General features: G+C 38.7%; 1 protein-coding gene across 3 annotated transcripts in view; it reads right to left on the reverse strand.

Annotated features, from left to right (window-relative positions):
- COL11A1 (collagen type XI alpha 1 chain) overlaps positions 1–15,320 on the reverse strand; it is a gene marked incomplete at both ends in the record, with an annotated part of 166,972 nt that overhangs the window by 48,681 nt on the left and 102,971 nt on the right. For all 3 annotated transcript variants that reach the window (XM_080623762.1, XM_080623763.1, XM_080623764.1), the window contains 6 exons: positions 977–1,084; positions 1,556–1,663; positions 10,198–10,251; positions 10,542–10,631; positions 11,883–11,990; positions 13,450–13,503. In XM_080623762.1, the coding sequence (XP_080479888.1) occupies positions 977–1,084; positions 1,556–1,663; positions 10,198–10,251; positions 10,542–10,631; positions 11,883–11,990; positions 13,450–13,503 (522 nt within the window). The remainder of the gene's footprint in view (positions 1–976; positions 1,085–1,555; positions 1,664–10,197; positions 10,252–10,541; positions 10,632–11,882; positions 11,991–13,449; positions 13,504–15,320) is intronic.

Raw genomic sequence — 15,320 nt, forward strand, 5'->3', positions numbered from 1 at the left:
CTCCTTCACACGTAGCTGAAGTCAACATAACGGTATCTTTAAATGTCCCCTTTGGTATGATTCTTCTGTGTTTTATGCTGCTGCTTTAAGTGTGAAGGTCTAAAGGGGGCAATTCTGCATCGATCAATAGTATGTCACATTAATCCAGGTATTGATTGCTATATTCAAAGGGCAACAAGACCTGGCTTTGAAGTATAGTCCTACTGAGCTCTAAATAAAGGAAACTGTGTTCCTCATGTCACCTTCAGTATGAACTTATAATGAAAGCACCCTAATTTACAGACTCATCTAACTATGCGACTGAACAACTACTTCTCACTGAAGTGTACAATATTTCAAAACTTCAAAATTATTCAAATCACCAGGAAAAATATGTTTTCTTTATACAATAATAAAAGATAATTAAATCACAGAAAATACTCTCTGTGGGATAAATAACACACATGCATCATAAAAATGAACCTCAAAATCTTTACCTTATGCTAACAGAAAAGTGCTGGACCGAGCAAACATGCAAGATGATCCTGAAAGGTGCTATATCCTAAATTCTGCCAGAAGTCAGCAGAATATCTCTGCTGTGAACATATTATATTGGCACTCTCAACCTATTCAGTGATTCCAAATCACTATACATTACTGAGAATATTGTATCTTACTCATTCAGCAAATAAAATTTCTAAAATAAGCAAGAATTAATTTTGTCGTCATCTGCCTTGATTTGTTTTGCCACACTTTCATCCTTGTTTCTTTGCCAGGATAAATGTTAGTCTTGAACACATATCCCAGTGTCCCATGGCATCTGCTCCTGAGGCATCTGATTATAGAAGGGTTTTTCAGGTTTTTTGCAGTAGGCAGAAGGAGTCTGGGGGAGGCAGGGTTAAGAGTTGTTTCATTGTTGTATTTATGGTGAGAAAAGCTACAGAGAACTTTACTGACAGATCTCACAGATGCACTAATACAAATTTTAATGATTTACCTTGTCACCATCTTCTCCAGGAGAGCCACTAGGACCAGCAGGACCAGGAAGTCCAACAGGACCCTGTACTCCATCACGCCCAGCGGGACCTTGAGGACCTTTTTCACCCTGGTTTTCAAGAAATAGAAGTGATCCACCATTATCACAGGAGAGTAATGGAGATTTCAATACAGGGAGTCATACTACCACTTAAAAATAATAAGGAAAAGAGAAACAGAAAGGAAACTATAAAAGGAAGAGAGTGCATCAGAAAATTATACTAAGTAATAATGGAAGCCAGTGACAAATACACGTCTACACTAATGCAGAGTGGCTGGGTACAAAGTTTTAATGAAAGAATGATTTGACAGACTTTTATATCCATTCCCTCCTGTGATAATAACAGGCTTAACCCTGCCTGGGTGTTAGAGGTTAGGACAATAAACATTTTACTATTTACTTAATTGTAAATGTAAAAGGACTAGATCAGGTATTCTGAGGATATGTTTAACAGGCAAAAATACCAGAGTGGGTAAGAGTAACATCCCAAAATGAAATGTCTGTGCTGTAATAGTTTTATGTGACTCTGTGATTACTTACAGGAGCACCCTTCTCTCCTGCAGGGCCTGGAGGACCCTGAGGTCCAGGACGACCTGGTAGACCAATTGGGCCAGCAGTGCCCGCTGCTCCACGTTCCCCTGGTGAACCCTGGGAAGAAAAAAAAGAGTGCAAGATAATTCTGATACAAGCCTGATAACTGCTGGTGGTTTTCATGACTTGGGTCAACAGAGAAGATAATCTGTTATTCACTGAGATTCCATCTGGTAGGATGATACTCATTCAGCATGTGTGCAAGTAAATAAAAAGGCTGAAAGAACTAACCTGAAGTTGATACTCAATAGTTCTTATTCAGTGCTATTTGGGTTTTTTTCACCACTTCCTGTATTTTTTCATCATAATAGAAGTGTGCTTCAGCCTGTTTTCAAGAACGTTTTCCCCTTTGCTTCCAAAATACACTGCCATACTACTTTGATGAAAGAATATTCACCATATTAAAATACAGAACTAACCCTCACCACAACCCAAATTTTCAGTCAGGTTTCCTGCTGAACACTGCTGTGATGGTCAATTCACCTGTGTAAAAAGCCACTGAAGTATGACTAGTTTGATGTGTCACACAGAGGACGCTTGAATGTACAGGGATTTTTAGATTAGCACCGAAGCTAAAAACCTAATATTGCAAATTCAAAGGGGAAATAGAGATGCTATATATGGGAAAAAACTGAACTGTGTATTTTAGAATACATTTTTACAGACAAGAATAGCAGAGAGGAAGAAGTTTTACTCTAACATCAATAAGCCTCACTTTTAAATGAGTCATACCATTGTCATTACTTCGTTCCTTTCTACCTGGAACTACCAAAACAGCCATAAATGAAAATTTAGTTTCTACATTCCCTCTCAGTTCTTTCAGTTGAAGCAGTGTAGGGCTTATGGCTGTTCCATAAAGAGCCAACCTTTCCTTTAAATATGTCAATCTGTCACAGAGCCAAGCTCCATAACCATTTATCATTTGAGCCACGCCCTTATGGTTTCTTCTGGATTAAGCTAATTAGACAAAATGAAGAGAATGGCTCATTCTACATATACACCTATATATACTCTATAGGTACATACAGTATGCCTATATGGGGAGAATTTAGGTATATAGAGTATACCTGAAATGGAGAGAATGACTCTATATATTTATATACCTGTCTATACTCTGTAGATATGTAAAAATCTGCACTGCTCTAAAAAAAAAAAAAAGAGGTACCTAGGGTGGACGAGTTTTTTCCTCTCCTTACACTTTCTAAGAGTACAGATGGCATATGCTGTTATGTAGTTCTGAAGGGGAAAAAGGAAATGAAACAAGGTGCTCTGGTATTAAAAGATCTTCCTAAAAGGATAGAAAGGAAGAGGTAACAGTACAGATTAGAACTTCTACTCAAATAAAAGGAATTTCAGAATCAAAAAGTTAAATTTTGGCCTATCCATATTTGTTTATCATTTAGTTAAAAGCCACAATGTGGAGTGCTGATTTTAAATCATTTCAGCAAGCTGGGTTAATTTCCAAACAGTGATCTACCAATGAAGTCCTCTATAATGCACAACCAAAGATATGGACACCTGTTTGGAGGCACATCATGACAAGAAAACAAGCAGGAGGAAAAAAAACATTTACACTTGAATTCCTAATACCTCCTTGATCACACAGGCAGATTCTGACCAAGTGTGAAATGAATTCCTGACAGCACAGGGGAAAACTTCCTGTGTCTTGACAGAGGTTAACTGCCATCTAACCTGCTTCTTCCTGTGTCTCCACAAGAGTCAGCATGTGCAGGGAGACAGAAGCATGATGCTCTCCTGAGTACAGAGAGCATGGAGAATGATGTAGCTTCTTTGTGCTTTTTTACACCATCACTGGCTAACAACTCTGGCAGGAAATCCAGGTTTGCCAGTCCTCATACTTCCTGAGGATTCAAGATGCTGTACATCCTCCCTGTGCCCTGTAGATAGGAGAGCACGGGAACAAAGACAGTGAGGCATTCTGTTCCATTATATTCTGTATGGGAGCTAGCCTTGTGCTTGGAAGTCTAATGGGGAAAAAAATATTTTACTAACAGCAACAGAATTAACCTTAAAATCTGTGGGCTCACTGAAAACTGAGAAGCAAAGAGAGCTGTCCTCTCATCTGTATTTCTATATTTTCACACTTTAGCAGCATCTTTGGGTTTTGTGCTTCAAATAATTCACCATTTTTGCATCAATAGAGCACTGTTAACGTTTTGTTTACTGTACAGTAATATTCGTCTAGCTTTTCAGCTTGACACCTACAAGGCAGTTTGTAACACCTTAAAGTAACTGATAATTTCACATTTCCAGCTGTCACACTGGAAGTGGAGTGATACATCATGGAATCATTTATAAGTAATAGGTGGTGTAGCCCGAGGCTCTGAACAGCCAAGTGTTTTTTTCATGTTTAAGAATGATCAAATTTGCTGGCTCTTGTAACACTGGAATTTTAAGATGCTTTCACTTATGAGGGCCCAAGTTTTTGCTTTTAGTCATGATGTACTTTTCTTGGACTGACCATAATAAAGGGCTTTTCCCTTCAGGTAACAGTGGCAGAAGAGAATGATGAATGGTTGCTCCAAATACTTTTGCAAATTAACTCAGTAAAATCTGATTTTGTGTGAGTGTTCAACAAATATTATTTGTGCAGGAATCACAGATGCCTTTATCCTTCCAAGTGTTGGTCTATTTATTTATTTAGGTCAGGGTGGATGCCTAAGTTTCACTTCTATTTCTGTTGTTTTAGTTTCTAAGACTTCAGTCAATTCAACAGGAAAAATGCCGTACCCTGCAGATATGCCACCAGGGTCTCTGAACTTGTCACGTCTTGTAAGCTAAACAAATTTAGGTCACCTCATCAGTAGGACGCAGGAATAGAGAGGAAAAAATCTAAATAAGCCATAGATTTTTTTCTATATCAGACAGCAGACACTAACAGTGGCCATAATTTCTAGTAGCTCTTTTTACTCAGCCAACTTTTCATCTTTATCTTTGCATAATTTTTATTTGTTACGCTTAAAATCCACATGAGTTATGAACAGAAGCTACACCTTCTGTTTTCAAGGATTCTCTCACGTCTTTGTGAGAATGGCCTCTGATTAAAGCAGAGCACTTTAAATTACAGTCACAACTCATACAAGCATTTTAGGCAGCTTCTTATTTTTCAGTGTTTATTATCTTCTATTGCCTCTCTGTTCCACTCTGAAACTATCCTGTTATATTACTAAACTCCTTGTTAAGCTGTGGTCTTGCAGGGGTACTCACAGCCTTGAATCTATTTGTTAATTAAAACAGAACGGAAGCGTCATGCTTTGTCTTGCATTTCTCTTATACAGACTAAACTCATTAGTAACAGTGGTTTTTCTCACTTTTTGTGAGGAGATATGTAACTACAGCTATTGTATACACTACACAGTAGAAGCAATACTTTTCACTGATTAACAAAATGTCTAACAAGCAAAGATTCTCATGAATGAAAAATGTTATCAAATAGAGGAAGATTAGTGCTAGATAGCTCAGTGCTGATAATTGGGTAGCCTACAGCTGGCTTATTCAGAGCTCAATTTGGGCATTCTATTCCAAATAAACTAATGAAAAATGACTGCTTGACATTCCAAAGAGTTTTCTCTCGTTAGCATTCAGCATTCCACACAGTAGTATGAGAAGAGGAGAAAACAAACAGAAGACAAAAATAGCACATAAAAGAGAACTGTTAAAAAAACCTAAAACAAACCCCTCAAAAAACCCAATACAACACATCAAACACACACATAAACCCCAAAATGAAACAAAAAAAAACCACAGAAAAAAACCCATTGCTTTGTAGTACATTCATGCCTCTCTTTCTTTTGTCCAAATCCCTCTAAACACAGTAATTGGCATGCACAGTATTTGGAGCGGTCATTTGTTTGGTATGCTTGCAGATGTATGCACTAGCCAAAAAAGCTTGTAATTGACTATATATGCTAGTTAGAAGCAATTGGTATTGACAGAGAATTGGAGGAAAATCATCCAGTGGCATGAGTTCTTTTCCTATTATAAATGGCAAATGAAGACTCCATTATAATGACACTCCTGTGTCTATCCTCTGTTGGCTAAAAATAGATGGGAAAATATTTTAGGACTATTTGATGCTCACAGTCTGCTATGACATACTGTGAAAGAACACCAAGCTATTGTGGTTTAATGTTGTCCTCACTGATGCACAGAAACCCAGTGTGAAGGGCACCTCTGCGTCTTTTTTGGTCTGAAAAACTATTTCAACGTAACAATTTGGTAATTAAAGATGAAAAAGGAAACAAATCCCACTGAGGACTTCTAGAATACTCACAGGGCAGCTTGGTGCTCTTTGTGCCTCAAGAGGCATTGCTTGTGCTATAGTGAACTCAAGGTATGCTTCAAAAACAATGAATTGTTTATCCTTCAAACTCTCTTTCCACTCTGCTTACAATTCCTGTTATCACGACATCTATTTCTCAAAGACTGGGAAAACAGTATGAAAAAAATCCTGAGCTTCCTAAGTGAATCTTTCTATGACTACATTTACCTTAGCAGGAAGTGTGGCCCCAACAGCAATGGCCTTATAAAACGAAGAAGCTGTTGGTACTGTGCTCCTGGCATCCACACTCTATTCCTGGACTATACTGCAAATAATTCGTCTGGCACTGATCTCCCATTATCTGGTGGGTTTTAGAAGTGCTCCCAGAATTTCTCTTCCATTTAGTTTCTCATGAATGGAATACTGATCATGAGCTCCAAGAGAGCTCCATGATCTGAACCAAAGGATGGTAAATGGGGATGACTGAGACACTCACCCCAAAAAGGCTCTCATGTTTTGAACTAAAACACCAAACTATACACACCCCATTACAGAATTTGAAAAACATGGACCATCTGAATTTAAATTCAAAAACACCTCACAAACTTACGTGATGCATATTAATGACAAACTGTGATAGCAGTGGTACAACTACTATGTGGGCATCCTGCCTGGAAAAGTGGGGTGTGTTTAATGTCAAGTACACTTGATGTCAAGTACATTTGTGCTGTCTGGTTTGTGCGTGCTCAGAAGAGTTCTGGTTCACTGCACCTGAACTATCTGCTTAAGAGGTTAGTACAGCCTTAAGGCCTTCTTCAAAAAATCAAGACATGACCTTTAGATTGAAGAAACTGTTCTGGTCTATGCTTTCTTGATTTTGATTCATCTTTTCTTCTAACAGATGGGGTGGCATGGTCTCTCTGCTAGCTTCCATTCCATTCCATTCCATTCCATTCCATTCCATTCCATTCCATTCCATTCCATTCCCATCTACCTTACTTTAGTGCCGTTCGGGAATGTATACATAGTGCGTGGTGTTAAGGAGAATTGTAAAGCAAAAATGCAAGTTCTTCATTTAAAGAATAACAGCTTAAAAGCATTATGAATTCAATAATTAATTTTAAGAATTTGACTACCAAGTATTAAGAAATCAAGAAGTAAAGCTTAAAAGTATGCTACAGCAGATCTTTTCCAATAGTGTAGAAAAATATCCAAAATCAAGAACCTTATATTATGGTTTGGGTTTTTCGTTCTTGTTTCATGCATTCCTATCTCAATATGATTTGCAGGGACAGAAGAGAGCTTTATTGTTGAAATACACAGAATTGCATTACTTTTTTGTCTACCAGGAATAGCTGTGCTGATATTTTTTTTACTACAATTGCACTGAATGAAAGAAATAAGTTGACAAGATGACTGTCAAAATCTACACAATTGACATTTGGGAATAACTGTACCATGTTTTGAATACCAGTGCATCCTTGAAAAACTTGCATAAAAAAATGACAACAGAGAACAGGCAACTTAAGCATACCCTACTTCAAATACTTCCAGCAGATGACTATCAGAAACTGAAGTGAAAAAAGGCAGCAGAGGTATAAATAAAAGTCCAAACATGAAACAAGAACCTAAATGTAAAAAACTCTTGAGCACATGACCATCTAGGAAAAGCCTAGTCACACTGCTCAAGGGAGAATAATTTACTGTTTTGAGGAATGAGTACATATCACTGCTTTTCCATCATAATCAGAAAGAAAAAACTGTAACTACAAAAAGTTGGCAAATACATTTTTATGCCTATGTTGAGTTTAAAATGTTGAGAGGGAATATTACTGAATGACATGATTTTACATAGCTGTTATTAGCCAAGCAAACATAACTTTTAATGGCTTCACTGATCCTTACTATAAGCATGGTTCACTCAAGAAGTACAGTTAAGATAAAGTCTTGAAAGCAATGGATGGTTTTGATCATCGTAAAAACTCTAAAGCAATTGTATAATGCATCATTTTTTTTCAATTCATGAAATGATATTGCTAATAAGCCATTCTCATATTCTTGCATGATCTATTTTCCCATGGATTTCTATGGAAGATTTCGAGTTGCATGTTACTGTTTTCCAAAATAAGATTTTTTTTTTTACAATGCTCATTATACTTTACCAAAATTCTTAAGCTTGCTCTACAATTTCTCCCTTTTACTGCAGAATCTAAACTTTCATTGAAAAATATTTTTATCAGTGTGGATGCTCTGGCTAAAATAATCATCCCGAAGTCATTCTCTGTACCAAATTTAAAGCACTTCAAAATAGGATTAAGATCTTTTATCTTCTTTAAATATGTTGAGATCTCCAAACTCTTGCGTGAACAATCTCAACAGATTCTGAGAGGACTGTCTTCAAACTTTTTTGGGCTTGCTTTTTGTTGGTTTTTTGTTTGTTTGTTTGTTCGTTTTAAGATATCAAATAAGTAAGAAATTGTAAAACAGTGGTAGAAAGAAATAGGTTGGGTGACATTTCCCAGTCATCTAGAAATTACTAAAGAGGAGAATATTTATCAGTTTTATTCTTTACGGCTGGAAAGTTCTGCTACCCAAATCTAAACAAAACCAATCTGTTTCACAATGAGTTAAAAAGATGATTCTTTTTATTCTTACATATAGCCTGGTATATGGTTCCAAATATTAGATGCAGTAATAAGGGTGCAAATGTAGTGAATGCAGTTTATGTGACTGCACAACACCAGGAGTATTTTTTAACATTATGCAGGTCAACTGCATAAGTGAACTGCACTTCACAAAGGAACAAAGATGTATTGGGTTTATGTGGCAAGATCTGGGGGGTGGGAGGAAGGGCTGCAGGGGTGACTTCTGTGAGAAGATGTGATAAGTTTCCCCTGTGACCAGTACCAATGGCCAATGCCAGCTGGCTCTGAGATGGACCTGCTGCTGGCCAAGGCCAACCCTATCAGTGACACTAGCAGTGTCTCTGGGATAACATAGTTAAGAAGGAGGGAAAAAAAGAAAAATTTGGCAAGAGCAATTGCAATCAGAAAGAGGAGTGAGAAAGTGTGAGACATACAACCCTGCAGACACCAAGGTAAGTGAAGAAGGCGGAGAGGAAGCACCAGAGCAGAAATTCCCTGCAGCCTGTGGTCAAAGACCATGGAGAGTCAGGCTGCCTCCCTGCAGCTCATGGAGGTTAACTGTGGAGTGGGTATCCACCTGCAGCCTGGGGAGGTTACAAGGGAGACAATATCCACCTGCAACACATGGAGGACCCCGTGCCAGAGAAGGTGGGTGCCCAAAGGAGGCTATGACCCAGTGGGAAGCATGTTTCAGAGGAAGCTCCTGGATTACCCTTGTCCTGTAGCCCCGTGGGCAAAGGAGCCCATACTGGAGCAGGTTTGCTGGCAGGAGCTGTGACCCCACAGGGAAACTATGCTGGAGCAGCCTGTTACTCAAGGGCTGCACCCTGTGGAAGGGACCCACAGTGGAACAGATCATGAAGAACTGTAGCACATGGGAAGGACCCCTGTGGGAGAAGTTCCTGGAAGACTGTGGGTGTCTCCTGTGGGTGTCACCCCATTCTGGAGCAGGGGAAGAGCATGAGAAGAAAGGAATAGCAGACAGAATGTGTGATGAACTGACCACAACCCCCATTCCCTGTCCCCCTGTGCCACTTTAGGGAAAGAAATGGAGAATTTGGGAACAAAGTTCAGCCTGGGAAGAAGGGAGGGGTGTGGGGATGGTGTTTTTAAGATCTGTTTTTATTTCTCATTCTCCTCCTCTGACTTGATCAGTAATAAATTAAATTCATTTCCCCAAGTTGAGTCTGTTTTGCCTGTAAGAGTAATTGCTGAGTGATCTCCCTGTCTTTATCTTAACTCATGAGCCTTTTGTTGTATTCTTTCTCCTCCCATCCAGGTAAGAAGAGGAACTGATAAGAGCAGCCTGGTGGGCACCTGGTGTGCAGCCAAGTAAACCCACCACAACAGCATCAATCCACTACTGACTACCCACAGATTTTCCAGTATGGAAGACCTCTTTCATCTCAATAAGGAGTTAAGTGCCAAGTACTGAGCAACAAATAAATCCCATGCCTACTGCTAGCAGAAGGCTTCAGATGTTCATAACCTTCACACTCCTTGAATGTTAGTGTGTAATTAGTAGAAAATAATTATTGATCACTTCAAATTACATCTATCTACTGGTTTACAGACTGTGTTGATGAAAACATCACAGCATGTAAAGAAGAAAAAACTGTTAATAATACTGTTTCTATTTCCATGAAGTTATTATGTTTACTTACAAGTGGGCCAGGTGGGCCTTGTGGGCCTTCCCCTCCTTTCAAACCAGCTGGACCCTAAAAAAATGAAAAAAGGGGAAAAAAAAGCTTTTCTCTTACACTGGGAAGTTCAAGGGTTATTTCTGCAATACATAAATAGAAGAATGTAGAAATCAAAAGACAAGAAACTGAATAAATTTGTTTTTACTTATATAGCCAATGATACTTAACAATGCTGGATGCTTGATGTTTGTTCTGTTGCATTCATCTTTCAGCACAGGACAAGGTTCCATGAAAATAAAGAGTTAATCCATTGTTTTCTTGTATTTAAAAACATCATGTCAATTGTTCTAGTGCTTATATCATACCTGAGCACCTGGAAGGCCTCTCTCTCCAGGGAAACCGCGAAGACCTGCTGGTCCATCTTTCCCAGGAATGCCTTGAGGGCCTGGGTCACCCTTGGAAACATATTACATTTTGATTAAAAGAATGTTTAAAATGCTTATATTAGTCATTAAATGAATGATGAAAATGAAATACCAGATCCTAGTTACAGTAATGACAAAAAAGATTATGCCCCCACCAATTCACCCAATAAAACAGTCTGTCACTACAGTTAAATTAAAAATACAGTATTAGTTATAGAATATAAATATCACAGAAAGCCATAAAAATATGCTTAAAGACACATTCACTAAAAATTTACAATGCTTACTAAAAATAGAAGATTAAAAATATATATATAACAACTAAGATACGCAGCATTTGTCTTGTGCCACAATGGTGACTGAACAGTAAGGGGTTAAATTTGCCTTTTAGCCAGTACTAAACCTCCTACTTTAAATGACAATGTTCGTAATAATGCCTTAGTATGAACATGTCATTACTATGTATAGTGTGCTGGTTTTGGATGGATACCTAGGTTTTTTCTCATGGTAGCTAGTATGGGGCTGCAGTTTGGATTTGTGCTGAAAACAGTGTTGCAAACACAGGGGTGTTTCAGTTACTGCTAAGCAGTGCTTAGACAGAGCCAAAGCCTTTTCTGCTTCTCACACCATGCCACCAGCAAGCAGGCTGAGGGATGGACAAGGAGTTGGGAGAGGACACAGCTGACCCCAACTGACCCAAGGGATATTCCATACCATCTGGTATCATGCTCAGCATATAAAGCTGGGAGAAGAAGGAAGGAGGGGATGTGGCATGTTATGGCATTTTCCTTCTCAAGTTATGCATAATGGAGCCCTGCTTTCCTGGGGATGGCTGAACACCTGCCTGTCATTACAAAGAAGTGAATTAATTCCTTGTTTTGCTTTGCTTGTGTGCATGGCTTTTGCTTTACTTATTAAACTGTCTTTACCTCAACCCGTGAGTTTTTTCACTTTTACTCTTCTGATTGTCTCCCCCATCCCTGTGTGATGGGCTTAAGTTGCCAGCTGGAATTAAACCATGACATATATGTAAACTGTCTTTTTATGATAAAAATACATGTTATTGGCTCAAAGGAATTCTCATTATTTCAGTGTAAGCGGACACAGCTCCAAAACTGGAATTCTCCAGACTTCAGAATCTTTCTGAGTGAAATGTGCAAACTGTGATATTATACTGTATGTTCTGATTTTATTCTGCATGTTCTGCAGGATGATTTAAAATATGAGACTGTCAGCAATTTACCTGTCCCTTCTAATTTGTTTTCCAAAGCAACATCATACCTTAGCACCTTCTTTTCCTGCAGCACCTGGGAGGCCTTGTTCACCTGGTGGACCAGGAGGACCTGGATGACCTCTTTCACCAATTGGGCCAGTCTCACCAGTAGGACCCTAAGCACAAAAGTAAAAAGTTAGTCACCTCAAGGTAATGAATGCCTTGGGGGTGGAAGGTGGGGAGAAGCAGATTCTTAACATCCAGCTGTTATGAGCATCTGTTACAAATCGGTATTACCATTGGTTAGCATACATCCTCACCCTTCCCTCCAGGCAAAGCTGACTTACAAAGTATCTTTGTCCTATAAAATAAATCTTTCACTGCATTCTGCCTGTAGACACATCTGTACAGCTTCCAAAGACTAAAATAGCGTCCTTGCTCCTTAAGCAGTGAAGCCTTAAAACACAGTGTGCATCCATGTATAGGGGGAGGTTACAAAAAGGACACAGGAAGGAAATGCACTATGCTTGTCTTGAAACACTATCTGTACTTCTGTTTTTCTGAATAATATGAATTGGACGGTGGAAATGTTGAAAGATACCTCTTTAGATTCACTAACCGAAAATCTTCACTGAGGGAATTACCTAAAAAGGCTCATGCAATCCAAATGCTTGATTTTGTTGCAAATAATGCAGTTTTGACAGTGAATTTGTCCACAATCTAAAAGTGACTGAAGTTTGGCCTCTGACAAGAAAGCCACAGAGAATCATAAAAACATAGACTGGTTTGGGTTGTAAAAGACCTTAAGACCATTTAGTTCCAATGCCCTGCCATGGGCCAGGGACACCTCACACTGACTAATGTCACCCAGGGCTCTGTCTAACCTGGCCTTGAAAAATGCCAGGGATGGAGCATTTACCACTTCTTTGGGCAACCTGTTCTAGTGCCTCACCACCCTCACAGTAACCCTTAGATCTGACCTGAACTTTCCCTGTTTAAGTTTGAAATCATCACCCCTTGTCCTATTGCTACAGTTCCTGATGAAGAGTCCCTCTCCAGCATCCTTGTAGCCCACTTCAGACACCAGAAGCTTCTATGAGGTCTCCACGCAGCTTCTCTTCTCCAGGCTGAACAGCCCCAACTTTCTCAGCCTGTCTTCATACAGGAGGTGCTCCAGCCCCTGATCGTCCTCATGGCCTTCTCTGGATTTTCTCCAACAACTCCTTGTCCTTCTTATGTTGAGGACACCAGAACTGCACACAGTGCTGTAAGTGGGGTCTCACAAGAGCAGAGTAAAGGGGCAGGATCACATCCTTTGACCTGCTGCTCATGCTACGTGAACATGTCATTTTGTTCTTCCTAAACTATTTTATGGTAGACAACTCTGCCTTCTTGAGTTCTCATGAAGAAAAAACACAAAATGGAAGTGGAAAGGTAACCCCATCATTTGTGTATTTTATGGAATCACTGATGATTATTAAATACACCTTTCTAAAATTGTTATGCAGCATTTGTTACAGAAGTTAATATAACCATCAATATAGTTCTTTTAATACACCATTAGCAACTGCCTTAGCCATAATATAACCATTAAACATTGGACTTATGAAGTTACTGTGAAATTGAATGATGTACCTGAGGGCCAACAACACCACCAGGACCAGGAGGACCAGTTTTTCCTTGAAAACCCTGTGAAATAATTACAAAATACTATGTTACCAAGGACAAGACAGAGAAGAGAATAATTCTTGTCTGTGTTGAAGAGGAAAAAGAGAAATTCCACGCCACACAATCCTTCTCTTCAGGATGTAACAATGAGAAATTATTTGTTCTCGTGTATTTTTTGAAGTGAAACACTGATTAATCTTTCTTATATCAGTTTGAATCTCTCTGAGGTGACACAACAGTAGAAAGTCCAGTCAATTTTACAGGTATCTCTAGGTGAACTTGATGAGGTGAGTCTGAATGCATAAATGATGCAGCTAAAAGACAGCTGAAAATCCATTTGTACATATACACATTATGAGTCATAAAGCCAGACACACAAATGCTTTTTAAGGCAAGACACAGATGGTGGATTAAATTGGAGAGGCATTAAAGATAAAGGAGAGGTTAGACAGAAAGAAAATGAAAAGAAACAGTGATCCAGGGAAGATTAAGATTATACAGATATGGTAAAAAATGCAGCATGAGTGCCACAAAAAAGAATCAAGTTAATGAGAAATTGATATGATGACAGAAACTGGGAAGCAGAGAGGATAAATGTAATGTTTTGGGGACAGTTTTTCACCACACTGGCAAATTTTACCGAATTTGTATTTTCTCATCAGTGGCTCCTGACTTCAGTACAAAACTTGCCAATAAGCTGAGTGACTACCTCTCTTAATAGTACTGTTTAATGTATCTTTGAAACATGCTAAATTATTTCTTTCAAATATTGGAAGTGTGTTGCTGCATCAAGTTAGGAGAGTGAATTCACTGCTGTATCACAGCTGGGGTTCCACATAGTATACCGTGCCTAACAGACTATCTGCCTCCTACTCTGCTCACCTGTGTAATAAAAGGTGTCATCTGGCCCATATTCCTTACAAACATTGGGTCCTGCTCAGCATTCCTCTGGGCACAGTCTCAATGACAGCTGCCCCATTACATCAGGTGTGGTTTAAGCTTTTTCCAACCTTCCTCAATCTGATTCTCTTCTTGCTGCCATCCAGACGTTATCCTGGTTCAGTCTGGCAAATAACTGTTTTAGGCACTCTCTCTCAGACCTCTGAAATGATTCAAACTAAAAACAAATACAAAAGTACCCCTTTGTTCTAAGGGCCGAAAATCAGAACCGATACAGGTGGAATCATTCGTGTCCCTTCATTTACTCAGTCAAAGCTTCTTCCGAAGCCTACTGTAAGGGAAGACATAGGAATGTTGAGTATTACTCATGTCCTGAAATTATCTTGAGAAGATCTGCTATTTCCAGATTTGCATAATGAATTGATACTTTGAAGTACATTCAATGATTCTTGATGTTAATGATGGTTTTAGTACTTTGCTTTCTCTTATGTCACCAACTTATTATCCCTACAGATTCAGCTTTGTAAAAGTAGTAATAAGCAAAGGAAATTTCAGCAGCAAACATTCAAGAAGACCTGAACATCCCATGGGTTCATCTAAACTATTTAGCATTAAAAAATTTACATTAATGTCTCATGCAGGTGTTTTTAAGTGCCAAACTAGTCTCTTTCTTCTTTTGTTATTTTCTGGAAAGATAACGTAATAAAATTGAGTTTACTGTAGTAAGAAGAAGGTCCTTGATTAATTCCAGTAGATGAAACAGCTAGTATATTTCTATTTTATCCTTTCACAGACATGAAACACTTTGCGTAACACTAGACCATCTAATAATCTCTGCAGCTGATGCCTCCTGGCAGCCCAAGATTGATATCACTGAAATTGAGAAACACTTCTAAGGACAAACTAGCTTAATACTTGTTTTCAGTACCTAGTTTATT

Source organism: Psittacula echo (genome assembly GCF_963264785.1).
Source record: "Psittacula echo genome assembly, chromosome: 7".
NCBI classification, from domain to species: Eukaryota; Metazoa; Chordata; class Aves; order Psittaciformes; family Psittacidae; genus Psittacula; species Psittacula echo.